The following is a 26,184-nucleotide window of genomic DNA, read 5'->3' on the forward strand; positions in this document are numbered from 1 at the left end:
AGATGTATTTCACCTCTGCTGTCCTGGCTCATGCTGCAGCCCACAGGGAGTAGGTCATCTTTCTGTTTTTCTCTCCTTGTCTTTCCCTTGTGATGGTAGAAGGCCAGAAGGCAGGGAGAAATCGAGGATATCATGAAGATTCAGCTTTTTCGTAAGTTCTCTGACCTAAATGGACCAGCAGATTTTTTTTGTGCCACTCCCCGTATGTACAGGCTGCAGAACTTCTCCCAGAAACTGGATTAAGGTTTGTTTGCTCTCAAATCATTGCATATCAATTTGAATTTAAACTAGATCCTCTGCCAGGTGAGTCTGTTAGCATTACTAGGTGACTGCTTCTAGAGATCCTATTTCTAGCAGGGCATGGCCACATAGGACAAATAGTAGGTGAAGAGCAGAGTCTTAACCAGGTCCATTCAGCAGCCCATCCAAATGCTTGTAGGCTTTGGAGATACACACTGAGGTCCTTACTGGCTAAGTGACCTAGAACTAAATTGCACCTACTGTGTACAGATTTTATACTTCCCATAATCCATCCTAGGTCTTTCCATTCTAGTCTTGACTTTGGTCTCCATATGGGAAAAGTGCAAGAGTCTTCAAAAAAACAAAATCCTTCCTTCTTAGAAAGAGGATATTCCCTCCAAGAAAATGCACTTACATGTGGGAGGCTTGAGGAATGGAAGAGGCAAGGGCATCACATTTCTCACCTCTCTCTCCAGGTACCAACAACAAATGTCCTTACAGCAAAGCAACCTTCAACCTTCACTTGTATAAATCCACAGGGCTTATAAGCTGCTTATTAAGTTCTTATCACTGACACACTTCTCTCTTTCCATCCCCACCAGCCACAGGTGATCTCACATAGCCAGTTTCTGTTGGACTGCTGACACTTTTGGAGCAGCAACTTATATTTGTTCATGGTGAGGAAGTAATTCAGTGTGACAGACCCTGAATCTGACAAAATCTGAATCTGAGACCTTGATTCTGAGAAATCCAGGTGCTGCCAAAAGCCATAAAATATGGCTCAAGAATGACTCAAGACATTAAAAAGTATAAAGAGACCAAGTAGGAGGGCAGACACAGAAATGGTTTTCTGTGCTTTTCTGTGATTTGGGGAATTTACTTTGAGAAAAGATCTGTGGATGAGAACATTATCCTACACTGGGTATGTATATCTCTAGGAATCAATCCCGAGCATATTTTTTGAGTGAAAGAGAATAACCCGTCTGACAACTATGTGATCCTGCCACCGACTCTTGGTGAAAATCAACCAGCTGGGTTCCTGAGATTCCTAGAAGAAATCCAGGTAAAGTAGTTTTCTTCCCTGGTACCTGCATTGACCTAACAACCAGTTTTTTGTAGGCTCTAGCTTGCAATGCTGACAGTCATCAAGTCTTATACTTACGATTATCAGCAAGATAAAGTAGATAAAATTGTAGAAAGAATGGGCATCCATTACGTAGTACATGATCTCCACCCAACCTTCCAGTGTGATCACCTGCAAAGAGAAACAGGAGGGAAGTGAGCTTCCAGGGTTCATTCCTCAGTGTATACAGGCAGATACTGGCAGGGCTGTTGCAACCCAAGGAAGCTGAGAAACAACAATTCATTTCAAGGAGGCCAAATTTCCATTCCAGGAAATCAGCGTGGTACTGCTTGGTGACACTGGCATACTGTCAAAGCCTGTGAGATCATGCTAGCCCACAGCAGGACTATTTCATTAAAATAGTTCATTTCCCTGGATCGCAGCAGGGGAAAACCCGCAGCAGGTTTCTGTGCCCTTTGGACTGGACACTGCGTACAGCCGGCAGAAAAGAAAAAAGGCACGGATTTTAGCTCCCATCTGCAACGCGTGCTGGGAATTTAAAAAAAAAAAAATAGACTCCTTTGCTATAGTGATCTGGATTGAAGGGAAAACTGGTACAAGGGTGTAGCTCATTTCAGCAAGGGCCTGGAATAGCTCTATATCCCTCCTCATCTTCAGGAACACCGTTCCTGGTGTGCACTCTGTCTCTCCTGCCAGAGTAGTTACAAGGCCCTTTTCTCTCTGCAGCTGTATCACGTCCTGCAGAAACCATCATGGGAGCACAGAAAGATTGAGTTGGAAAACAGAAAAATAGCTTGAGCCTTGGTTAGGAGGTTAACACGGTCTTACCTGAAATATCACAATCCAGGCATATCCGATGTTGTCAAAGTTGATGGCACCCTTGTGCGGGTTGGCGTTGCCTGTACGGCACACGTTGTAGTACTGGTTCCAGTTGACACACATGCCACTGATGTTGAACTCTTGCCGGACTGAGTTGTAGTAATAATAATCGTCCTTGTCCAAACAACATTCATGGCCCCGCTCCTTCAATGGGGGTATCTCGTGACAGCCCATAATTCCATTGTCTCCTGACAGTGAGCAGATAAAGGGCATCTCATCATCTTCCTCAGGTTGGTAATAAGGGGGCAGGACAATGTCACCTTGTCTGCAAGGATAAAAACCCACAGTCATAAAGTTCCTATAACAGACAGTTTCCCATCAGCGACACTGGTGGAGCTGGGAGCTCCCATCCTGACACAGGCACTGCACTGGGTAAGGGATTTCCAGGTTTATTGCCTCAGGAGAAGGGAAGGGAAGACAGGCTCTTGGAAAACGAGAAATTTCTTATGTGAGTCCCCAGTTTTCAAAGCTTTGCCTGCCATCGGATCACTCACAATCTACTTGCATGGAGACGAAGAAAAGCTGGAATGCAGAGATTTACATTCTGAACACTCTTCTCATTAGCATCAAAGCTAAATCAGATGCAGTGATATTAAGGAAGTTCATCAGGCTTTACTGTGATGTGCTCATGTATGTAACCGTTGATGGACATGTTTTATAACATTTGGTAGTGAACCTTCTGTACTTCTAAAAAAAAAAAAATCCAGTTCATGCATAATTAAGGTTGCACAGCTAAGCTTAAAATAGGGAAATGCAAAGTTAAAACTGACTTAACCTTAACTGTGACTCCTCCTTGACAGTTAGCATTATGGGTGCAATGTTTCATGACAAGTTCATGTGCTTTCTTCCAAATAATGCAAGCACCTTCCAAATGCATGAATAATTAAAATCATCTGTGCTTGCCTAGTTGGAGATGAGCTAATGATCAGGAAACTGAAACGTGGAGATTTAAAATTTTCCATTAAACTTTTATCTGGTGCATTCCTTGCAGTGCTACAATACACAACTTTCACGTTGCATGAATGCAGACTTTTTCACTAAGTGTCATTGGAAGAGGACAGGTGTTGATGAAAAAGAAAAGAGAGAAAGTCTCTGATTCTACACTAAGCGGGACTAAACCACAAAGATCTGTCGTAACACATCCACGTCATTGGTGAACTGGGTGCCTGCAGACTTCATTTCTCTAGTAATGGCCAGCCAAAGATTTTCTAGTATCTGTCACTTTGCAGGCTGTGGCCCCAATTCACTTCTCAGTTACATCAATTCTGCATGAATGTAATTACACTCATTAAAGTAGTATTACCCCTGATTTACATAAAGGACAATCATCATAAACATTTGTTTTTCCCCAAGGAATATATAAACACAGCAAATAGCTGCTTTAAGCAGCTCCTGCTTTCCAACCCCACTGCTGTTCTGCAGATTGTATTTTCACACTTATTTTTTTACCAATTTGAGATGATCTAAAGCTTCAGAACTGTTTAATCAGTCTAAACTGATCTACAGCTTTAGGTTTTTTTAAGCAGTCTAAACTGATAGGACACCTGGAATTAGTATATGGTTTTAAGAAGACATTTTAAAGCCTGAGATCTGCTAAAGCCAGAAAGTCAACAGGAGGAGCTGTGCCCCAGAACTGGTGCTCTGCTCCCCAGGAGGATAATCGGAGAATTCGCGGCAGGCAGGAGCTTTTCCACCCCGCTGCCTCTGGGGAGGAGGAGAGCCGTGCTCTGCAGGCTCCCCTCTGACCCCCCAGAATAAACCTCAGATATCTGTAATCGACCCCTCTGTGGCTCCAGGTCTCTTTGCCAGAACTGTGCCCGTGTTTCCCCATGGTTTTTTTGTCCCATTCAAGCAGCCATTCTTCGCTTTCAGATGCTCTCACTTCTACTGACCCAGCTGTGGGATACCTCTCCCAACAGCCCTCCGTCTCCTCCCCATGGCACCTCCCACGTGCAATTCTACTCCTGAAGTTTTCCAATAATTTCGCTGTGTCCCTCCAAAGCCTCCGGAGGTAATGCACTGCTGTCCAAACAGTGACCTCAGCTCCACCTCAGAGGTGCCAAAGATGTCCCTGGAAGCATCAGGCACTACTATGGCTTTCTGTAAGACTCCTCTGGTTGTTGTTTTTTGAAGAGGGAGCAAGTTCAGGAGAAAGACGGCATGGCTGGTGTTTCAGAGTTTCAACTCTTTCTGGGAGTAGGAGCAGCATCTTGAATCCCTGGGTACACCTGGAGGAGGCAGCTATGCTAACCTGTGCCTTGGCCAAATCCAAATGAGCCCAGGCATCTGTGGACCATGAAGACAGACTAAAACCAGCTGCCTTTGCCCTCCCTCCTTTTCCACTGCAAGACCTGGCCAACGTTCTGCCCAGTATCACCCTACGGCCATTTGGAATAAGCGATACACAGAGAGCCAGGCAGCAGAAGACGTGAGAGCAGGGAAGGGGAAAGAGAAATGCCCCTGGAAGAAAGGAAGGGGACATCGTCTCCCAGGCACTCACATTGTGAAGTTTTCCTCCATGAAGCAGCGGTTGCGGAGCAGCCCAGCCCACAGCTGCACCCCGATGATGCCGAAGATGAAGAAGACAAAGAAGCAGAGAAGAAGGACGTTCCCCAGCATGGGCAAGGTGTCCAGAAGCAAGTTCACAAGGATGCGCATGCCTGCAGGGGGAGAAGAGAGCCAGAAGGAGCAAGTGTGGGATGGAGGAACAGAGAGAGAGAAAAGGAAGGGAAGGAGAGGGAAAAGAAAGGAAAATTTAGGAGACACACACACAAAAAAAGCCACATGAAGATAAAAGCAGAGTGTTGGAAATTAATTACTGCCCAAACCAGGCTAGGTTTATGATCACTGCCCTTTCTTGTCCTAACCTCTACTGACAGGCAGACAGCAGAACTGCTGTGATGCCGTGGTATCTTAACCCTAGGCCTCTGTCTGCAGCAGTGAGAAGAAAAGGGAATGAGACTTTTGGTACCCTCAGCTATCTGACTGATATCCCTCCCTCCCCCTTCCCTGCAGAAGGGCAACGGAGTGAAAACACTGTCCTAAAGGTGCACGGCAGCTCAATGGCCTCAATGGCTCGGACTGAAAGTCATCCCAGTTTGATGACTGCATGCTGCAACCCATGAGAACTGCATCCACGGCCCAAGGCCAGCCTGCCTGGCCTCCAGCACACACAAACAACTGGCATAAATTGGTCTTCTCAGTGACAGTCTCATCAGGGGACAGTCATGGAGACCACACTCTCCTCTCTTGTCTAGTTCTCCATCCCCAACAGGGTTAGAGCACACAGGTAGCGGGCACAGCCTGAAATACTGTCGGCACAGCACCTCTGGCCTTTTTTTTCTAATTACCTAATGAATTCTTTCTGTGGTTTTATTTCTCCCTGGCTCTTCAGCTTACACAGCCACAAGTAGGGGTAAGGATAGGCTCATTTCTCCACGGAGCTAATGACTTTTCCTCTGCTCTCCAGGGATGGCGAAAGTCTAGAAGTCTTTCTGAGCATCACCGTACCGCCTTTACCCCCACGCACACCTCGTGCGGTTGTCTCTCCTCTCCTCCACGGAGGTCCCTCCCCTGGGGGCCGAGGGAGTTCCTTCACTGAAGATGTTCCATGTAGGCCAGCAAATAATTAGCTAATTAGGTATTTATAACCAGCTCATTACTTCAGATAGCAGTGGAAGGGGAAAGAGGAGGGGAAGATGAGATTAGGATTCTTTGACAGCCCTTTGAGGCACAAGTTAATCCCCCTTGTGTGCCCAGCGTCAAGTAATTAGCTACACGATGCTGTGCATTACGCTCTACCTCTATTCCCCGGGCTGCTCACGCCGCAGAGCGGGGAGGGAAGGGATGCCTGCGGGGTGCCTGTAGGCGTGGGGTGCACACACACTGAAAGGAGAGGGAGAAGGGTGCCTGGTGTGGGGCATCAGACTGGTTTAGCTCAGGAGGGAATGTTTCAGGGACGGATGGGGGTGGGAGAAACAGGAGTGGTATTTGCAGGTAGGTGATGTGTAGGAAGGAAAAGATGCTTAAGGATGGCTACATGGGATTGTGAAGGACAAGGAATGATGGCATTAGCTCTAAGGCCAGGCTGTGGAGCCGCAGCTAAGCCCTGCTTGCCTGACTGCCCAGCTGTATCACTAGTCACCAGTTAACGCAGTTTCCAGACAGTACATCAGTAACTCAGCAGTGCAGGGGCGCAGCTCCAGCCGCTCGCTGGGGATCACGGACATGCCATGAGTCACTGATAGCTTTCTGATCTGCCACCGCGCAAAGCCCAGCAGCATAGCCACAGTGCCCTGCTGCCTGCCCCTGTGACCTGCCAGGCTCTGGAGCAATGCTCTGCACAACACTTCGGCTTTAAGGCCACGCACCCTCACTGCAGTGCAGCATGTTCCCAGCATTAACACTGCTTCACAGCACGAGCTCGGTAGTTCTCATAAACTGTCCTGGTCAGTACATTAGGGAGAGCCAAGTGACACGAGAAGCTGTGCCAGCAGCGCTGCAAGAGGGGTTGATGATTTTTAGATCAATTGATGCTAGCTCCATCTCAGAGCAGAGGTAATAGGAAGAATGAGACTGCCCTTACGCTGAAATGCAGAACAGATAGAACAGATGTCCCCACCAGAATTTTACAGACAACACACTTGTTGGGTCAGAATTTGCAAAAATTGATTTTGTCCATGTTCCAAGAGAAGACAAGTGACTTGTAAAATTTGCCTGCCTTTTCCTTGGAAACATCCTGCCTGCCCATACATTCTCCATCCTGACTCTCAGAGGGGCTACTGATGGTACAGGATCATGCTATCCACAGCTCCAGGATGATAGCAAATGCCCTCATGCTAGGCCCTCTGGGGTGCCTGGGCCCATAACCCAAGAACCAGGAGGTGGCCCCATGCCAGGCAGGTGGCCACCAGCCAGGTGGCACCAGCGCTTGGCATCTTTTCCACACCACAAAGAATTTCAGCATTGGTGGGTTCCGTTTCTACATCCAAGTGAAACCCAATTTTGATTTTTTAAAAATCTCCCAGTTGAACAGAATCATCCTTCTCTGCCCATTGATGCTGATTGTGGATGAGATTGGCTCTTCCAAATGCAAGAACACTGAACCTATACCCATCCAAACATCAATTGCAATTCTCCTACGGGCCAACCACCTCTAAAACAAATCCATCACTTCACTTTTTGCAAAGCCTGTTTTGCTTCCTGTCCTAAACCGCAAAGCAATTGCTCTGGGAACCCATTTTTCACCAGAGGCATCAGTTTTCCATCAACAAACAAAACGGACCTCCTCTGCTGAGTTCACGCAGTTAGTGGAGGTACTTCAACTACTGCTTCCATATGGATGAAAGCCACAGTGTAAATACAAACTCAATACCTTTGTTCTCTCTATTCTTAGCCTCGCCTGCTGCCTGTGCTGTGCTGCCTGCAATACTTATGCCGGAGTCCCTGAGCCCCATCCTCTCCTATGGCATTTTGGCAGTGCCCCTCCTGCACCTGTGCCAGCCCCTATAGGCACTTTAGGGGGAAGCCCTCGCAGCCTCCCCATCCCCTCCTGAGCCAGCAGCCCTGCGTGGGTCTGTCTGTGGCTGGAACTTTGCAGTCCACTAGACCCAGTAAGGGACGGGGTGGTCTGGCAGCCACGCTAGGGCATCTGCTGCGGGTCTCCAAGGAAGGACCCTCATTGCCAGGCGTCTGAATGCTTTCATGGGCAGGAGCGGATGAGCGCCACTCAGGCAGGACCCACAGAGCAATGTGTTTCGGGGTTAGCACAGCCTGACTGGGAGCAGGTTGCAAACGGTCCCTGGTTCCTCAAGCACAGGGAGAAAGGTTGAAAAGCCTAAGGATGGTTTACTGCAGACTCTGGTGGCTGAGATGACAAGGTCTCTAAAGCAGCTGCAGGGCAATGGAAATGGGCAGAAGGCAAGGCAGGGGTGGCGGCATATTTGTCAGTGCAGTTTTGGGAGCATCCTGCCCTGGAGAACTGGGACGCGTCTCTTTTCCAAGGGGCCTTTGCCAGACAGGACCCCATCCACAGCAACACCAGTGCATCTTGCATGACAACTTCTGGAAGGTGCTGGAAAGCCAGTTCTTCAGCAAAGTTCTGCTGCTGCCTCTTTCCCACCTTCCACCATCTCTGCCTGCCCCTCTGCCCCTTTACTTTTCTCTCGCTGTGCCTACATCTCCTCTCTGCCTCTGCACTGCTCTGCAGCATACGTGTGCACATCTCCTGTCCTCCCTCCCCACTGCTGCTTTTCCCCACATCCCCATTTGTCCTTTACCATTGGCAGAGTAGAAGCCACGCTGGCTCACAGCAAGGAGGGAATATGAAAGGGACAATGACCTTTTCTGAAGCAGCCTTTGAAAAAAGGAGACGTTCCCTGAGAAGAGAAAGGAAGAGGGGCCGGGCAGTCTGGAGGAAAAGCAGGAAGGGAGAGCATTGATGAAGCAACGTTCAGCAACCAAACAGGCTCCCAGGGCATCTGATATGAAAAGGTTTTGCTCTTCAAGGGGAAGAAAAGCTAGAAACATGAAATATTCATGAGTGCCAGGTGTGGGCTCTGAAAGGCCTTTTCTCTTCCCCACTCGCCCTCACGAGTAGACCAGGGGAAAGGAGGAAACGAAACGGATCCAGGGAAGGATCCTCATGAAATGATGCTCAGATAATGCTTCCCTGCTGCTCACCCAAGACCTTGGGCAAGGGGTGGGGGAGGGTGCTCGATGGGACCTCGGCAGCAGGGGTACTCCTGGTAGGATATCCCGTGGGAGCAAAGCCACAAGCACAACAGAGATGCGTTCACCGCTCCAACACAGCAGTGGATGTTGGGGGAAAAGTATGTCGCAGGGATGAGAAGCGGCGGGAGGGTGAGGAGTGCTGGGGATCGAGCTGTCAGAGGGAAGCACAGGGCTGAGCAAAGCCAAAAGACAAAGCAAAGTCTCTGAACTCCCTCCTGAGCTCGGGCAGAGCAAATCCTCTGCCTCGCCCTGGCGGCATCCAGAGGCCCTTTCTGACAAACTCTGCAGATGCTGCAGTGACCGTAGCTCCCTCCAGACACTTGCCATCGACCCTGATTAGCCTGGCCGTCACAGCTCAGCAGACTCGCCCAGCACGTGCCAGCCCCGGGGAAAGCATGGCGGCGGTGGTGGTGAGCAGCGGGGCAGGGCTGGGGAGGAGGTGAGCTCCGGGCAGCTGGAGCCAGCCACGTAGTGCAGGTATGCCCGCCGGCTTACCACCGCCTCCCCCTGCTCCTGCTCGGCATCACTCTGTCGCTCCGCCTTCTCTCCACCTGCCTCTTTCCAAGAGTAAGGACCAACAGCTGAGCTGATTCACTCCCTAGCACTAATCACCCCATGATCTGAACGGGGGACTAGCTCAGGAGAGGGTGCAAAACCCTGTTCTTTCTGGTTTCTTCTATGTCACCCACCTCTGAGGCTTTCGAGTCCTCCCCAGCTCTACAGAGAGGGACAAAGCTAATGCGTACAGAGTCAAAAGGAGATAGCGGTTTGAGGCAATCGTTCCCTTGCTTAGAGTAAACATAGCGAACATAGCGAACATAATTCTCGGCATCCATCTTATCTGCATCATGGGCCAAGACACCAATTGTCATTTTAACTGGAGCAAAAGCAAATCTCTTCCCCATCAGCATTTGTGACTGTAGCTGGCAGGACATTTTGCAGAGTGCAGAGACTGAAGCGTCATTCTGTCCCTCAGCCAGGCCGCTTGTCCAAGCATGCCTTCTTTCCTTCCTCCCCTGCCCCAGGACACATGGCAGTCCACCCAGCTAGCGCAGGGTTGGCAGGATTTTCCTGTGCATGTTTCTTTATGGGAATTTTCAGAACCGAGGAACCATTCCAGCAGATAGATGTTATTTGTGCAGAGAGCACACAAGGACAGCTGCACCTTTTTTTTTGCGGCCAAGCCCTATAGTCAAAATAATATCAGTTTATGTGCACAGTGCAAGCTGGTGCTCCAACTTGTGGCCCTCCTCACTGATCTCTTGCTGATCTGAGGCTTAGCTGTCATTTCACACATTGCATTCATTTACATTAGGTAAAATGTGGGGCCAAACTACTGCAAAGAGAAACCGATCAGCTGTATGTGCAACAGTAAATGCATTGCCAAGTTCAGCATTATTATAACCCACAGCTTCCCTCACCACCCAGATCTTTTTCGCTTTGCTGCATTCCTCCTAACTGAGGCCTCTCCTGCAAACACATGTGTAAGCGAGAGGAGCTTGGCTGGAACAGCCGGTGTGCAGCTCCAGATGCCTTCTCCTCAAGCTGCAAAGCCAGCCTTACTCACATTACAGACCATCACCCCTTGCTTTGCACCAATGCAAGAGAGAGCGTGTCCAGATGGCTGGTCTGACCCAGATTAAATGAACCCCACGATCAAACAGGTCCATCTGACGGTACAGGGTAGTGAGAGCTCTTAAACCAGCCCTGCTGCTAAGGAAAACCTGCCCCAGACACAAACGTGAAACACTGATCTCGTTCAGAGGTAACCAAAGCCTTTTCACTGATCTCTGTAGGACACATTTAGGGTTGGGGGTTTTGCACTTGCAGGTTGTCAGCATGATCCAGAGTTTAGGAGCACCACTCAGTTCCTCACCACTACCCTACTCTTGCCGACAAGCAAAGCTTTCTAGCATCTCTGACTGGCTCAGACACCTCATCCAGCTCAGCTTGTTGATGACCTAACCTGCAATTATCCAAATCTTTGTCACTCCTCAGCTTGACCACAGACACAGAAAATATCAAAGCATGACATTTCCAGCACTTACAAAGCTTCAGCCAGTACAAAAAACTGTTGCTCATTTCCCCAGTAGCATGGGCACATCAAGCCTCACCTCGGTGCAGTGACTTCCCTTAGGATACTGAATCAAGTTCAAACATGAAGTGTCCTCAATCCTTACCTTCAAAGTGCTCCTCAGCTTAAGCCTGAGGTAGCCAAAAGAGAGACTAAAGCTCCAGGAAAAAACTATTGGTCAGAGCTTTATCCTGCTGGGACAACAGAGCTCTCCAGAGTAGGTTTAAAGTGTACTGATGTAAGAGGAAGAGCTCTCTCAAGCTTGCTCCGAGGCTGTAGAAACAATTCCCTCGGGAGCCAGGGACTAGCACAGACCTCACTGCTTTTCACTTTGAGAGCAAGACGCTTACCTTAGATGGATCAGGTCAGGGCAACACGAGCATCAAAAAGTAAAGGCAGAAGAGGAAAAAAATACACCACTTGCAACATCCCCCAACACATACTCAGCTAAAACAACCACCAAAAAGAGTGTGCAAATGAAACCTGAGACATGCTGTTTTCCTTGGGGGGAAGATGAGAACACAAACATGTGGGTGCTGCATAGCCATGACGCTCAGCACACCGCTGAAGGGGGCTCAGGTGCCAGAGCCAGGGCTGAATCTCAATATTCTGAATCCCTCAGAGCTTTCCTTCCTACCTGCCCATCAAATGTCATATGCACGTCAAGGAAATAGGCCCCTCCTAGTGAGACTTAGCATACAGAAATGTCAGCAACCTTGAAAATTATAATTCCTTTTAGCATGGTATATAGCAACAAGTCCCACAGAGCCCTGGGCTGGCTCACACCACAAGTAGTTATTGCCACATTTCTTTGCTGGAGACCTGCAGTAAATCCTACAGAGAAACAGACCCAGCATCCATCACAGGGTAGTGAAGATCTCTTTATAAATTAGTTTTTTAGAGAATATCAAGATGTCAAAAGCAAAAAAACCAAAAAACCCCCAGAAAACCCTTGGAGCATGCTAAGAGAAATACACACCAAGGTCAGGGAAAACTATCTTCTCACCAGATCATAAATAATGCGAAAAATTAACTGTGGCTTGAAGGGTCAGACTCCAGTCTCACCTTCAAGCCTTTCACAGAAGGCAGGTGGTCTAAACAGACCCTGCGGAGTCAGCTCAGTCCCAAGCTCTCATATTTCTCAGCTTTGTCCAAGGTTCACAAGACCCAGCACACAAAATAGTTCCTCCCTGATGGGCTGGAGCCCCACCAGCCCTACAGAGGGACCAGAAAACAGAGCCATGCCAGGTGGAGCTGCCAGGTGCTTTGAAGAAGCAAGCCCAGAGATGAGGCCTCCTAATTGCAGACCTGACCCCAGGGTTACAGTGGCCTCAAGAATGAGGGCAAAATCCAGAGCATTTACCTTGACACCTAAATGCTGACCCCTCTGGAAAAAGAGGGGCTTCAGTCCAAGCTTTGCTGTGATCCAAAAAGAAGGAGACACCTCAGCTTGCAGCAGGCTGCACCCTATTAGGGATGCTGTGAGCCCAGCTAAGGTCCATGGATGGCAACAGAAAGCTCGTCCACCACAGGCATTCACATTCAGTATGTGCCACCGTAGCACAGTTGGTAGCCATATAATCTGTGACATGAGCAGAAATGGACGCAGGCAAAGGTCTCAGTCAGGAGCCCCCTTCTTCACTCTCTTGTCCCATTAACCCCTTGCAAGCTTTAGGCTGTCAAGTAACCTTGTCTTGGAGAGTGATGCCAGGTGTCAGATTATTTCTTAGAGAGGTGTCTTTCTGGGGGATTGCTGTCGTTCTGTTCTTTTTTCTAATACTGAACATCTAATAAGCAACACCTACTACCACCTGCTACTGTTGTTCATCCACTGATCATCTCATTTTTTCCTCATTTATCACTGCAATGATGACTGCATTCACTTTTAGTGAAAACTCTATTAAAAACATATAGTGCCAGACTCTCTTTCAGAATTGTAGGGGTCACCCAACACCGGGGACAAAAGGTAACTCCAGTGCCGTGGCTGCGAGCCACTTGCCTCTGTTCTGTAAATACCCTCAAGTTCTTTACACATCTCTAGTGCCGTGTAAGTAGGACAGAATAATGCAAAATATTATGCAAAACAGTGTTAATGCAACTTCTGGTTAAGATTTAGGGGAGCTGATTTCCTCTTGCTGTCACTAGCATGAATCATGTTTCTACTGCAGGCAGTGACGTGACGTTAGGTGAAATGTGTGTGAAAAGGAGAATCGGGCCCGAAATACACAAAGATCAAGAAATTTAAGGCTACAGTTGTAAATTGCCCTGCCCACACACACAAAGTGTAATTAGTGTAATATGACATTATCTTTCACCCCATAATACACTGTCATTATTGCTCACATTTCCATGGTATCCATTGCTTGATAGGTCCCATGAGACAGATTTTGCAAAACAGCTCAGCTCCCATTTAGGCAGCAAAATACGTGGCTGGGCTTTTGAGAGCGCTGTGCACACTGAAGGCTGAGCTTGTTTGAACAGGCAGCAGAATTGTCACAATGGGAGCTGAGAGGCGCTGAGCATTTTTTAAATTCTGGCTGTGCAGGTTCCCCTAGAGGAGAAGGGAGAAATAAAGATTCCAGCGAAGGTCTCTTTATGACTGGTTTTTGGTTTGGTTTTTTTCCCAGGCTTGCTTTACTTCCAATAACACAAGCTCCGAAGTGCTGTTGCTAACTCTTGTGATTTTTATCGGGAGCCTTGGGATGTGTGGCATAAACCTTCAGGCGTGAAATCTTGCTATGACTTGACAATCTCGGATCACAGGAAAAAAAAGAGAAGAAGTTCCTATTCCTCACTACTATGGGGGGAAAAAGAGGACTACAAGATCTGAGTCACAGGTCTAAAGGTCTGAAAGCCACGGGAAAAATAAAAATAATCTGTGATTTTTTTTCTTTTTCCTTTTCCTTTTTGAAATCTCATGGTTTTAAACCCATCTGACAACCTACAAGCACACAATTTGTGACTTTTGAATACTTGTTTATAATAACAGTGAAATAGAACAGACTGGTTCAGAGAGGGAAAGATTACTTTCTCCCATGATCTGTGACTGCAAAAAAAGGGGACTAAGCAATGCATGGCACAAAACAAGGCATTACCAGGTCTACATTTCCTCCACTTCAGTGCTCCCCAGCTCCCTCCCATGATGCTACACTAACACAGGGATATAACTTTCTTTTTGTTTTGGTTTGGTTTTTTTCTCCCAAATTTACTTTGATTACCCATTTAAACATGTGGCAATATATTGCACACTGTGGAATGCACAGGAAAAACAGCACTAAGATCAGACAACAAGCAAATAAAACTGGAGCCTGTCTTCAGTGACTGAAGACTCCCTCCAGCACTACGAGATGTGGGTCTGTTACAGCCCGCTCAGTTCGTTAAAAAGCCCCAGAGAAGCCTTGATTTGCAAACCCATCCAGCGCATTTATCTGAGAGTCAATTGCCCTTGTTTCGGTTTTGATTTCCTCCCCTTCTCTCCCTCCCTCCGCCCCCACTTTCTCTGCATTATCCTACACACCGAGGTGCATCACGCCTTCGCGTGCTGTGCCTGGCAAACCCTGCCACTTGCCTCCCGTGCATTTCTCCTTTGAGCTCCGCTCCTTCTCTGCTCTCCTCTCTGTTGATCCTCACGCTGCTCTGCTCCCCCTTGCACTGTCTCCCTGCATCCCGAACACGCCTGTCTGATTTAGGGCTCGACCGACTTGATAAAGAGCTGCACATATAGGAAAGTGCAGCTCTGAGTTACATTTCCATCTCTGATCCACCCCCCTCTCCAAGGCAAGGCATCCTTTAATGGCCTGCTCCAGGCATAAATCACATTGCTCTCTTCAGTGCTTCACCCCACTTGGCTAGGAGATTGGGTTGGGAAGGGAGGATATAGACTGAACTCAACCCCGACAGTCGAGTCCATCCCCTGTCAGCTTTTCTCCATCCTTTCACTGCCTGCCTGCCCGGGACAGAGCCTACAGAAAGCTGGCAGCTTCGTCTTTGAATGCATTTGAGTCACACATAGCCTGACCAGGGAATAAAAAGGGCTTTTTGACCTCTTAAATTTTGTGTATGGATGCTGCGAGAGAACATCACTCTTGTCCCTGTACTAACCTGCTCAGGACTGTGCCTGCGTGTGGATAAATCTGTGTGTGTACACATTTGCACATGGTTGTAAGCATGGTCTGTGTGTCGCTGAGATGTGATAATAAATATTTACAGAGCAGCTTATACGAAGAACTGTGGATGGGGTAAATTTAAATATTTGGAAAATACAACAATGTCTGTGTTTCAGTTATTGCTTCACAAATAAAGCCGTGAGGGGAAAAAATGTGCTTTCAAAAGAGCCAAATGGAAGAGTACGTTTTTGAAAGGGAATCAATGCTGGAAGAGAACAAGCAAGTGACAGTTCTCTTTCAGAAAGTCTGAGGCATCTGAAGTAAAGACCCTGTAGGGGTGGTCTTAGAAGAGGAACCTCATAATCCCTTTGCATTTCCAACTGCTAGGGCAGGACTGTGCCTGTCAAATGCGCTTGTTTTTTGTCCAATCTAGCTGTAAATGAGACTGTTTTACAGCCTAATATATCTCAGTCAGAAGCTAATTTCACACACGCTCATCAGTGAAATTAGTTCTTCAAAAACACATTTAGAGAAGTAAATGTCATCATTTTTCCCCCATGCCAAGTGTGGGGTTCATAGCCAGACCACTCTGTCTCAGGCACTGTTACAGCACCAAACACAGGTAGCTCGGCATGGAATACAGATTTAAGGCAGGCATATAAATATAAAACATCTGCTTTTCCCATTCCAGGGTTCAGCTGCTTCAGACTATTTTTATATTGGTGCTTTGGTCTAGCGAGCTGAACACAGGGCTGAGTTAGGAGATGTCAGTTGTATTCCTGAGTCTGCTGGTGACACTCGCTGGGTCTCACTCACCTGGTCTGAAACATGAGAAAGATTAAACTAACAAGCCTTGGTTTATATCTTTGAGATCTGTAGAAGAAAAGTAGAAAACTCCAGTCTATTTGGACCCATGGAGCTACTATAATTACAATAATTAATAAAGAAAAATGGAGCTAGACCAAGATTTTCCTACACAGCACTTTTACCAGCAAAAAAATGCTATTTCATTGAAATGGAAACACTTCAGTGTTGTGTAATTACTGAAACATCATTTAGCAAACACAAAAGGAGGACAGGAGGAGAGGAAAGCATTTTTATACTAGAATGGCATGGTTGAGGTTTTTTGATTTTTAAACTTCTTTATCAAAGTTTAGGAAAATAATCAAAAAGCCAAACAAACCACCCAAAATTAGGCAGATAAAACTGTATTAAAATGGATGGGAAACGCTTATTCTTGTTCTAACTGAGAAAAAACACATTTAGAAAGAGCAGAACTTCCCTCAAATCTGAAATTCTATTTCCTGCACAGCTACTAATAAGAATATAACATTATATTTTTTAATGTCTGTACCTCCACATAAGTATTACTACACTTACACACCAAGTATTAGCACATGCATACACTTTCTATTCAATAAAGTTGCTATGCAACACACTGCAACAGACTCCTTCACTTCCGTACAGTGTGCTCAGCTGAAGTAATCTGCTTCCAAATGATGAACCAGTTACTAAATTGTAAGTGGAAACTGGAAGACATCAAACACAATGCAAGGACTCTACTTTGCATAAGACCAATGCAACAAGAAAGAGTAAACTGAAGAAACGTTTTCTGCTCCAATGTAAAAAAACCGTAATAACAGAAGCAAAAGAAATTCAAATGATCAGAAATTACTACAGACACCCTGCTCAAAAACAGGCAGAAATAAAACAAAACCAGGCTCCCCCCAAACCTTGTGCCTTGCCATGAGAAGAAGGGATGAAAGAGCTAGCAGAAACAGCGTTTCACCTAGCAACCTGCCACACAATCACAAAAGGATAATAACAACAAATGGATGTGGAATTTCACCCCAAGCCCAGGACACAGACATGCCCAGAGCGGAATGCAACTACCTCTGACCGAGGCCTGGAGGGTATTTTTTTGCTCTTTACGCTTGTTTGGTGACTCGCAGGGCTTGTCACACCAGCTGACTGCCATGGAATTGAATCACGTGGTAATAGGACCAAAACAATCTCTAATTTTTTGTTTCATGCATTTTCAAACAAAACCCCAAAAGGCAGCATAGTCAGTAATGCAAGAGGTAAGCAGGAATACTAATGAAGGTGTGATACGTATCACAAAACTAGGGTGCTTCATGTTTTCTCTAGTACACTTCAAAGACGACATGCAAATGGAGGAATGATCAGGCAGGGCAGAGCCACAGACTTCTTCATCCAGAAGTGAAATCCAAAACGGTCAGTAGCACATCCTGCTGAGAATTGCAAGAAATGCAATCAATTGCTGATAACCAAGTAGCTAAAGAAGCTACTTGCTCCCTGAAGCAAAGAGGTTTGAAATCTAGAAGTGTCTCCAGGTGAGCTCTCATCCCTTGGACAACCCCATTTTACTTACTTTACTTACACAGTGCCTCTTAATTGATTTGGGGCTGGAAGGACTTCCCGTAGCGGCGAGTTTTACAGCCTAATTACGAACTGGGTGGAGGACTTCTTCCTTAAGGGACATTTGCCACCTTCTGGTTACACTGGATGTCCTTTTCTGCTTCTGTCACGATTCAGGTAGGAGAGTCTATGTATCCTTTACACTATACATAATGAGTACGGCACACACAAATAGCATTTGTCAGTTCCTTGTGGGATATTGTTTCAAAGCCTCACAAGTCTCACTGTAAGGAAGGGCTTTCAGTAACATGTTAAGAATGAACACAGGAAAGCAGAATTTAGACATATCCAATTTGGGCATTTAAACTTCAGCCTTGCCCACCTGACAAGAATATAAAATAATTTTATTTAACTTATTTAACAGGTGATACTTTTTCCTCTACCATGTTGCTACTGTTTCCTTAAGAGACATTCTGAATTTCCTCCCTCCTAATTTTCTGGCATCATTTCTTTTTTTGCTTCATGTAATACGAAATTTCTCTCAAATTTGTCCAGAACTTTCTCACTTCTGTATGCGGATTTTTCAAACGCTGGCTGATTATTAGAGTGTTAGTGTTCTTTGGGTGCTAAATAATCTACCCAGACAGACCACTTCAGCACTCTTCCACTCATGCAGTAATTACTCATGTTCCTAATCACTTTGTCCATTCTCCTGATAATAAATTGCCATTATTCAGTCCACACGGCCAGACTCCTCTGTGAAAATCGGTCCCTACCTGGGTACCTGCGTGGAAGCCTTTTAAATGGCCACCAGTGAACGCTGGGCCACATTGTCCCATCGCAGCCTTCTGAACATGGCCAAATATCTGCCTTTGGGATTAACCCCCCTGCCCCTCCCCAAATATCTCACGCTCCCACCAAGACCTCAATCTCCCTCTGCCTCCCACTGTGTTATTCCCCTCTTTCTTTGCTAGCACCTGCAACTCCTCCAGCTTCATATCATCAGTACATCTCACTAATGCTTTCCTCTTGCTTCAGATCAGAAATAAAGAACTTTAAAAAGACATTAAAAAAAGATTTGTGGCCAAAGGTCCCATTAATTACGTTTGCTGTACCCCACTAAGCACCTTCTTTCAACGCAGCTCATTCCCATTTATCACAAGCCTTTGCTTACAGACTCTTTGCCAGTTTTCAACCCTCAAGTCAGTGCATCCTCTCCCAGGGAATGTGATTCTTTTTTTTTTTTTCTTTTCTTTTAATTAATGGCAGGATGTCTCTCTTCCAAAATGTTCTCTGCATACAACCACAGATTTATGTAGCAAGAAAGATACATAAAAGTTTAACCACAGAGTGGGAATTAAAACAGCATCAGTTTCATACAGGTGAAGTTTTATACTGATAAAAGGAGCAGACAGGCAGCATCACGGCCAGGACAGTCAGGGGAAGTTCAACGGCCTGTGCTCTGCAAAGGTCAGGCGAGATGATCGAAAGCGTCCCTGGTGCCTCCGCATGGATGGAGCGGGTCCCTGATGGGCCAGTTCTGATGCCACTCACACCGCTCCTCCCCGGGGCAGCTCCTGCGGACGGCGGAGTGACTCTGGCTGTTCCGAGAGGTAAAATAGGAATAAAACAAGGCCTCGACTTTTTGTCAGTCAAGCTTTGCTCCTGACCGCTGGTGTCCAGCAATTAATATGGCAGACGTCTGCAGGAGTCAACTGGATATTGTTCAAGATGTTCCCATTCACCACCAAGGTTAAGTCTACCCTGATAACAGGGGTCAGCCTCAAAGTGGTCTTTGAGCACAGACTCACAGGACTTCTTACGAAGCAGGGAGGAAAGGGGGCTGCATAACATGAGGACGGTACTGCCCTCACACAGCTGGCTGTACGCTTCATGGAAGGGGTGAGCTTGCCATGCATGACCTCAAGGCCACCTCCTCACAGAAGAGATGCCCCCCCACCCCCTCACCCCTGCCCACAGCCAGGACTGTGGCTGGCTCCCAGCCCTCTCCTCTCTGGAAAAGGGGCAGAGAAATGGAGGCAGGCTGGGGAAGTTGTTCTGCTAACAGTCGATAGCCAAAAGGTTGCTCTTGGCTCCCATCTGTATCACCCCATGATGGACCTGTTATATGCTTGGGTGTGCACTCAGTGCCCAAACCAGCTGCTCCTCTGCCTGGCGCCCTCCTGCCACATTGGGCGTACAGGACCGTGCCTCAGTTCCTCCATTATGCCTTTCAGCACCCTCTGTCCCTGGCTATTGCCCAGAGATAAAAATACACCCAGGAAGAGGGACAAGACCTTCTAGAATGGCTTTGCATGGAGCCAGAGACCCTGAAATCTGCCTCCATAGCATGGTCAAGAAATAGGTGGCATCGTGAAAGTGACTTTGGCACAAGGAAAAACATATGACGCAGAGTGGGAGGTCAACTGTGTAAACTTCCTCAGGTCTGGAAAAGAAAAAGGAGCACCTGAGCTCGAGAGAAGGATTAGGAGAGCTCTGGCAAGGTCTTAGCCACTGCAGACAGCCTGATTAGGGAGATTATGGGGAAGAGCAAAGACACTTCCTGCCATTCTGCAAGACAGAAAAACTTGTGGAAGAAACACCTAAAATCTCACAGGGCTGCATGTGGCAGCTGCTGCCTTTGCACAGGGGACAGCCAGAAACATTGGAGTGACACAACAAGCCGAGTTCAGTGACCTGACCCCAAACAGCATGCAACCAGCCCGCTGGTTCACTTCCATCTGCCCAAATACAACCACTGAGAAGCCTGAGCCACCTCCATCGATGTTTCCTAAAGTTAAATAGCGATGGCAACGCCTGCTTACTTGCGCCAGGGTTGCAGGGAGAACAACAGTGACTTGAGTAAAAAAAAAAGTGAGGCAGAGGAAGGGAAGAAGAGGGAAGAAACAGTTCAGCACCAATAAAAGCTGCAAAGCGTGGCAAAGAGGCTGGTCTTGTCTCCATCCTCTGGGAAGGGAGGAGGCGAGGGCTGTGGAGGGGCCACCAGTACAGAGCACGCGAGAGCAGCGCGTGTGCGGGGCACGTGCCCCAGCGCTGCGTCTTGCATCTCAGGGCTGCAGCACCCCTCTGCTTTGCATGCAGACCTGAGCTGGGGAACGTGTCTCAGACCTGAATGGTGCTGGCGAGCAGCAGTTCGGCTGCTGACACATCCAGGCTGGCGCACAGCCCCGGCAGCCCTATGCCCAGTGGCGCTCAGCCCAGCTCATACACACATGCCCGGTCGCAGTGGGGACAGTCAGCACAGAAGAGGGAGCACAAAGCACAGGGTGAGGAGGAGAGACAAAATAGCCGGTGCTACATACCCCTAAGCCATAATGGCATGAAACTTTTTCAGATGAGAGGATCTGGAAGAGCGCGTGAAAGCCTGAGCAAACCAATTCTCCCTGCTTCCACCAGCTCACCCCTCTCCAGACCTCACACACATCCATTTTGAGGCTGCAGATGTTATCAAACCTGTGATGTCCTTCAGTAAGAGTGAGAAAAAAACCCTTCCTTTACTGCACATTGTTCAGCTTCAGCTCCTGAGCCATCAGCATGGCCCTGCGTGAAGGATGACCAGGGCAGATATGTTGGGAGACTGAAATTTTCCTGCCCATCCAACAACACCTCTTGACCCCATGATGGGGAAAGCCTGCACACACCGTGCAGCAGCCTCCACACAGTTTGCACCTGAACCCAGCCTGGAAAACACCACCACACACATCCTTACTGATCACACATTCCCCACAACCCAAGCTGAGCAAGTGTGAGAGGGAAGCATGACTTACTAGGCACACGGTTGATAGCTTTCAGGGGTCTTAGGACACGGACAGTACGGATTGCAGACAAGTTAATGTTTTGGAGATCCAGGGAGTACTCCACCATCCTGTAGAAGGGGGGAGAAAGACAGAGAGAAAAAGAAAGTTTAAAAGAATCCAAAATCTTGGCTTGAGTCACAGAGTCGTCATTTCTTCATTGAAGGGTTCCTGGAAATCATGGGGATGAAGTTTGAGTCTTTGGGAGCAAAGCTGAAGCCTCCGGGAGCAGGACTGGAGCTCACGGCTCCCTGTCCAGAAAACACAGCTTGTCCGTGGGACGGCAGCAAGGCAGCAAGCAGTGAGAGCGTGCTGTGAGGACGCAGGCCAGGAGCTGCGATAACACTTACCTGCTGCGACTGTCAGGAGGGAAAGGAGCTGCAAGAAGATGCCCCAATGAGGAGCATGTGCTCCTGGCGAGGGCACACATGCAGGGTGGACATTTCCCACGAGGCCAGAAGGGAGGGGGCTGCTGAGCGTTACCTGCAGCGCAGTGGGGTGCTCCCCATATTCCCCTCATCTCCCAGTGCAGGATGATGTACCTGGAGGTGGCTTCAGCTAACCTGTTTTACCTCACATAGAAGCAAACTCTCTACTTAAAGCGGTAACTGCTTCGGACAGGTGGGAAGGCTTCTCCCGTAGCTGTGAATCACTCCTTTCTGACACCAACCAAAAGGGGAAAAGCCTAATTTTAGGACATATGCTAGACCTTAGCTTTCCTAACCCAACAGCATACTCCCTAAATAACCTCAAAGTGCAAATAGCTATGACTAATGCATTGGCTTTGCTGCAAGAGCAGCAGGTGCAGGTGAAAAAAAGTGACCTGGCCCAGCATCCCTTATCCCAGTGCTCCCCTCCTTGCCCAGTATGGCAAATGTCCAGTAACTCGCCTGCCTCTTGGAAAGCATGGCGAGAAACTGCATTATACTAACCATTTACCCTGGCCAGCAATTTCCACCTGAGGATCTCAAAGCATTTTGCATGTTTTAGTGAACATAGGTGCATGAGGCTTCTGGGAAGACATGGGCTGTTGTCACCAGCTTCCCCGGGGCAACCCTGATGTGCAGAGGGGATCAAGAGGGTGACAAAGTTGGCAGGTGAAACAGCAGCAGAATCAGGACAGGAACTGCTTCTCCTGAATGTCTTCTCAGATGTGAATAATGAGGCTACAAAAAGCTCCTTTTTCCTTCCAACATGTTCAAGAGATGGGGATGCAACAGGGGACGCAGACTTTTGTTCCTGCACCCCTTCTTAAACCAGAAACATCACTCTTTCTATAGAAAGACCCACAAGTCAATAGTCCGGTAGCTTAAAGTCCACCCAAATCCCTCTGCCCAGGAACCACCAAGGAGTGAATCAGGGAGCCTAAGTGAGATGTTGAGAGGGAAATGGGGTACAGCCAGTCCGTAAGAAATATCAGGGAGAGGACTTGAGTGAAACTTGAGTGAAACGGACTGATCCTTCCATCGATCACCCTCTTCACTCAAAAGGACCTTGAAGAGCAAATGTCTAGTTATCTGTCTACACCTTTCACAAAAGGGACTTGTCAGAGTGATAGATTTTCAAACACAATGGGGTAAACCTGTTGAAGTGTTGTGATTATTCTCTCTCATGCTCTCTTTCTTTCTCTCCCTCATTCCTTTCACTCTGTTCTCTCATGCACTTTTAGGGTAATTGCATGAAATAATTCTTCCTCTGAAATGCAGTGGCATTCATTTACCTCCCTGGAGCTGTCAGTTCCACATACACTGAGTGCAGAAGGAGAGAGGAGGGATTTCATGCAGATAATCAAAATATTCACACCTCCAAAAAAATGCAACCCAAAAAAACCCCACCCCAAACCAAGCAGCGATACTACAGAAAGCAGTAGTGATAGACAGAGGCTTGGGATCCAGTCAGATGAAATTGGGAATTGTGTATAAAGGAGGAAAAACTGATATAAATGCACGGACATGGGGCATCATGCAAAGGACATAACTGTGTGGTACAGATGAACACAGTGCAAAGGGCCTTGAGTAAGTACTGATCAACCTTGCTCCAAAAGCATAAAGCAAGATTGCCTCATCAGCATGTTGTCACTCCGGAATTAGCCAAACCTGCTGAAACTTTGGAACAACAGTTACAGGCAAAGCACCATATAGATGTGGCTGTATTGTTCCCAGGACGTGGACTAACATCTCTTCACAGCACAGAGACCTGACATGTAGAGGCAACTTCATGACTGAAGGAGTCCCTATGCTGCAGTTTGTTATAGGAGGTAGGTATATGCACAGAAACAAAAAGGTCTCCAACCTTGGTGAAGTCCCACAGAACATCCTTTCCTCTCCTAAAAAAACACATCCCCTAGAGCACTGGGTTGAGGTCAGACCTCTGAAGGCAAAAAAATCATTTTTGAGCAGTAGCAGAACAACCTGCAACTCTGTCAGATACCAAATAAGCAGATAGCCCAAAAATATGTCTAATTTCAAAAAGTGGTCTTTTCTGAACTGCAAGCGACCAAATGAGAAGTCCTGAAGAACACCGTGACCCTCAGAGAAATTGAGCACAGGGGAACAGCACAGAGCTAGGGCCGGGATGAAATCAGTGGGCAGAGGTGACATCTTTTCTTAGACTTAGCCATACAACATTCATTTAAAAATAGAACCTTTGGTTACAAATCATTTGAGTTTTGTCATCTTGTGGCTACAGCCATGTTGCTGGCATTACAATGGGAGTCACCTTAACCAGGTGCACATTGCTGCCCTCTCCTAGGTGGTATGAGCTTTCCACCTATATAGCATTGTCCACATGTCACTAGAAAAATAATAATCATCAAAGTAGCGAGCACAGGTCCTTTTGGAGCAAAACAAATGCTACCCTAGCTGCAACTGTGCAGTTCCTACAGCCAGTGAGCAACCTCCTGCAGCCCTCAGTGGCTGCAGATCTGCTGCGATTATGTTCCAATTTAGCTAGGAAAAAAATGCCGAACAGTCAATCACTGCCAATAAGAACAGCAGGCTGTTCCCAAGGATGGGTCAGAGAAGGGCAACAGTTAAATTTTTCACAGAGCACCTTCTAACAAAAACAAGCTCAGCCCTAGCAGGCCCCAGGGCTTTGGCTTGCTTAGCAGACCCCTTCTGCCTACGGTTTTTCTTGAGGCCTCCTGGTCTTGGCTGCAATAACAGAGACATATCCAGGATGCTTAAATCCCTGCAGATGAGTTATGCCTATTGTAGTCATGTAAATCATATCCAAAACAACTCCAACACAATTCCAGTGCAATTTTGCATTAAGGCCGCTCGTTCTCGCCTTTTCGTTCCTAGTGATGGCTTTAGCATCAGCTTATGTTCACACTTCTCTTTGCACAAGGGTAGCATGCCCATACCATGATGGACTGCAGGTGACCGGGGTGAAATGAAACTCCATTGATTAACACAAAAAAAACATTTTCTGTGTAGGTAAAATCGATGAATCCAAATGTTGCCTCCTTTCTCTAATGAAATGGGATCTCTAAGCAACTCTGCTAGAGTCTCTGGGCATCTGCAGCATTTCAGGGATTGCCAGCCCAGCTGTTCTTGCTCTTATCTTTCTCCAGCTAGCCCTGCTCCCCACTGCCTGGAAACCCTATACACGTAACGTCTCTAGGTTTGGGCTGTACCTGATCTCCTACTGCCACATGTGGAGGTGGTAACCGGTTGACAGAGAGTCAAAAGGGCATGTCACAAAAAGCGATCAGCCAGAAACTGGCAGCAGATTTATGTCAGGAAGTTCACATTTTCCCACGTCTGTGTCTCAAGATCTTGTGATGGTGGATTAGGCACACGGTGCTTATTTGGACTCTCAGGCAGGCAGCTGATCTTCAGTGCTTGGATCCTTATCGCACCAGCAACCCGGGAACCGTGTATTTGCTGGGTGTTCATAAACCAAGAGCAGGGAAACGTTAAAGCTAGTACAAAACGGTTGCCTCCTTATTAATCTCCAGGAGCTTTCCAGGCTCCTTATCCTTGCTTTGCGGCAGCTTGGTGCCACGAGCAAGGGTAGCCCCCGTGACCTGACTGCCCTTCATCCAGTTCTCCCCTCTTTCTTGGCTGCTTTAAGCACATCTTGTTTGTAAAAGCCTTAGTTTCTTTAAGGTCCAGGGACAGTCAGACGAAGTCTAGGAAGTGAAAAAAAAAAAAGCCTGTGCTGGTTGTGAGTTGTCCTTTCCCCTTACCGCGATGGGGCAGGGGGGAACGCACCTCTCCCGAGGGAAATAGCAGATCATTTCTGGCACCGCTAAAGTATTTTGCGGCCTCTGGCGTGGGTGGGAGAGTGCAGGGGCAGGTTAGGAACTTGGAACTATGCTAAATCAGAGAGAAACTCTTGATCTGTGATGGAATTTGAGTACTGAGTTGTCAAGATAATTGAATTTATACAGTTATTCTTCTTCCCTCACTAGTGATTTTCTTCTTCAAAACTTTCTGCATGAAACTCTTCTGGAAGGAGTGGGGATTGACACACGTACCGTCCCCACGCCATACAGCTCAAGGTTGATGCATGGTGGGAACGCTGACAGGGTGGGAAATGGCATAGGGGCACCGGCTGCACGCATGGGGTTCATCCTGCAGAAGCAGGGGGGATGCCTGGCAGGGAACGCCTCTCCGCTCGAGCTCTGCCTCCCTCCCCACTCTCAAGGTATCCCATCTCCTCCCTACCCCCCTCTCTTTACACCCCTCTGACTCATGCCCGCCCGCAATATCTCCACGTCTCATTTTAATCTTGCTCCTTAACTTCCAGTTTTTCTATTCACCCCTTGCCTTTCCTTCATCTTTCTCCACTTTGCCTCATATCCTTCAATTTCCTTCCTAATCCTTTCTTTCCTCTTCCATCTTCCTCTTTATTCCTTTTGTCTCTTTC

General features: G+C 47.4%; 1 protein-coding gene across 1 annotated transcript in view; it reads right to left on the reverse strand.

Moving 5' to 3' along the window:
- The window catches only part of CACNA1I (calcium channel, voltage-dependent, T type, alpha 1I subunit), a gene marked incomplete at its 3' end in the record, with an annotated part of 69,337 nt that overhangs the window by 29,023 nt on the left and 14,130 nt on the right, over nt 1-26,184 (reverse strand). The window contains exons 3-6 of the mRNA XM_009575984.1: nt 21,283-21,380; nt 4,704-4,863; nt 2,153-2,468; nt 1,403-1,495 (exon numbers count right to left, since the gene is read on the reverse strand). Of these exons, the coding sequence (XP_009574279.1) occupies nt 1,403-1,495; nt 2,153-2,468; nt 4,704-4,863; nt 21,283-21,380 (667 nt within the window). The remainder of the gene's footprint in view (nt 1-1,402; nt 1,496-2,152; nt 2,469-4,703; nt 4,864-21,282; nt 21,381-26,184) is intronic.

Source organism: Fulmarus glacialis, unplaced genomic scaffold, assembly GCF_000690835.1.
Source record: "Fulmarus glacialis isolate BGI_N327 unplaced genomic scaffold, ASM69083v1 scaffold1004, whole genome shotgun sequence".
Lineage (NCBI taxonomy): Eukaryota > Metazoa > Chordata > Aves > Procellariiformes > Procellariidae > Fulmarus > Fulmarus glacialis.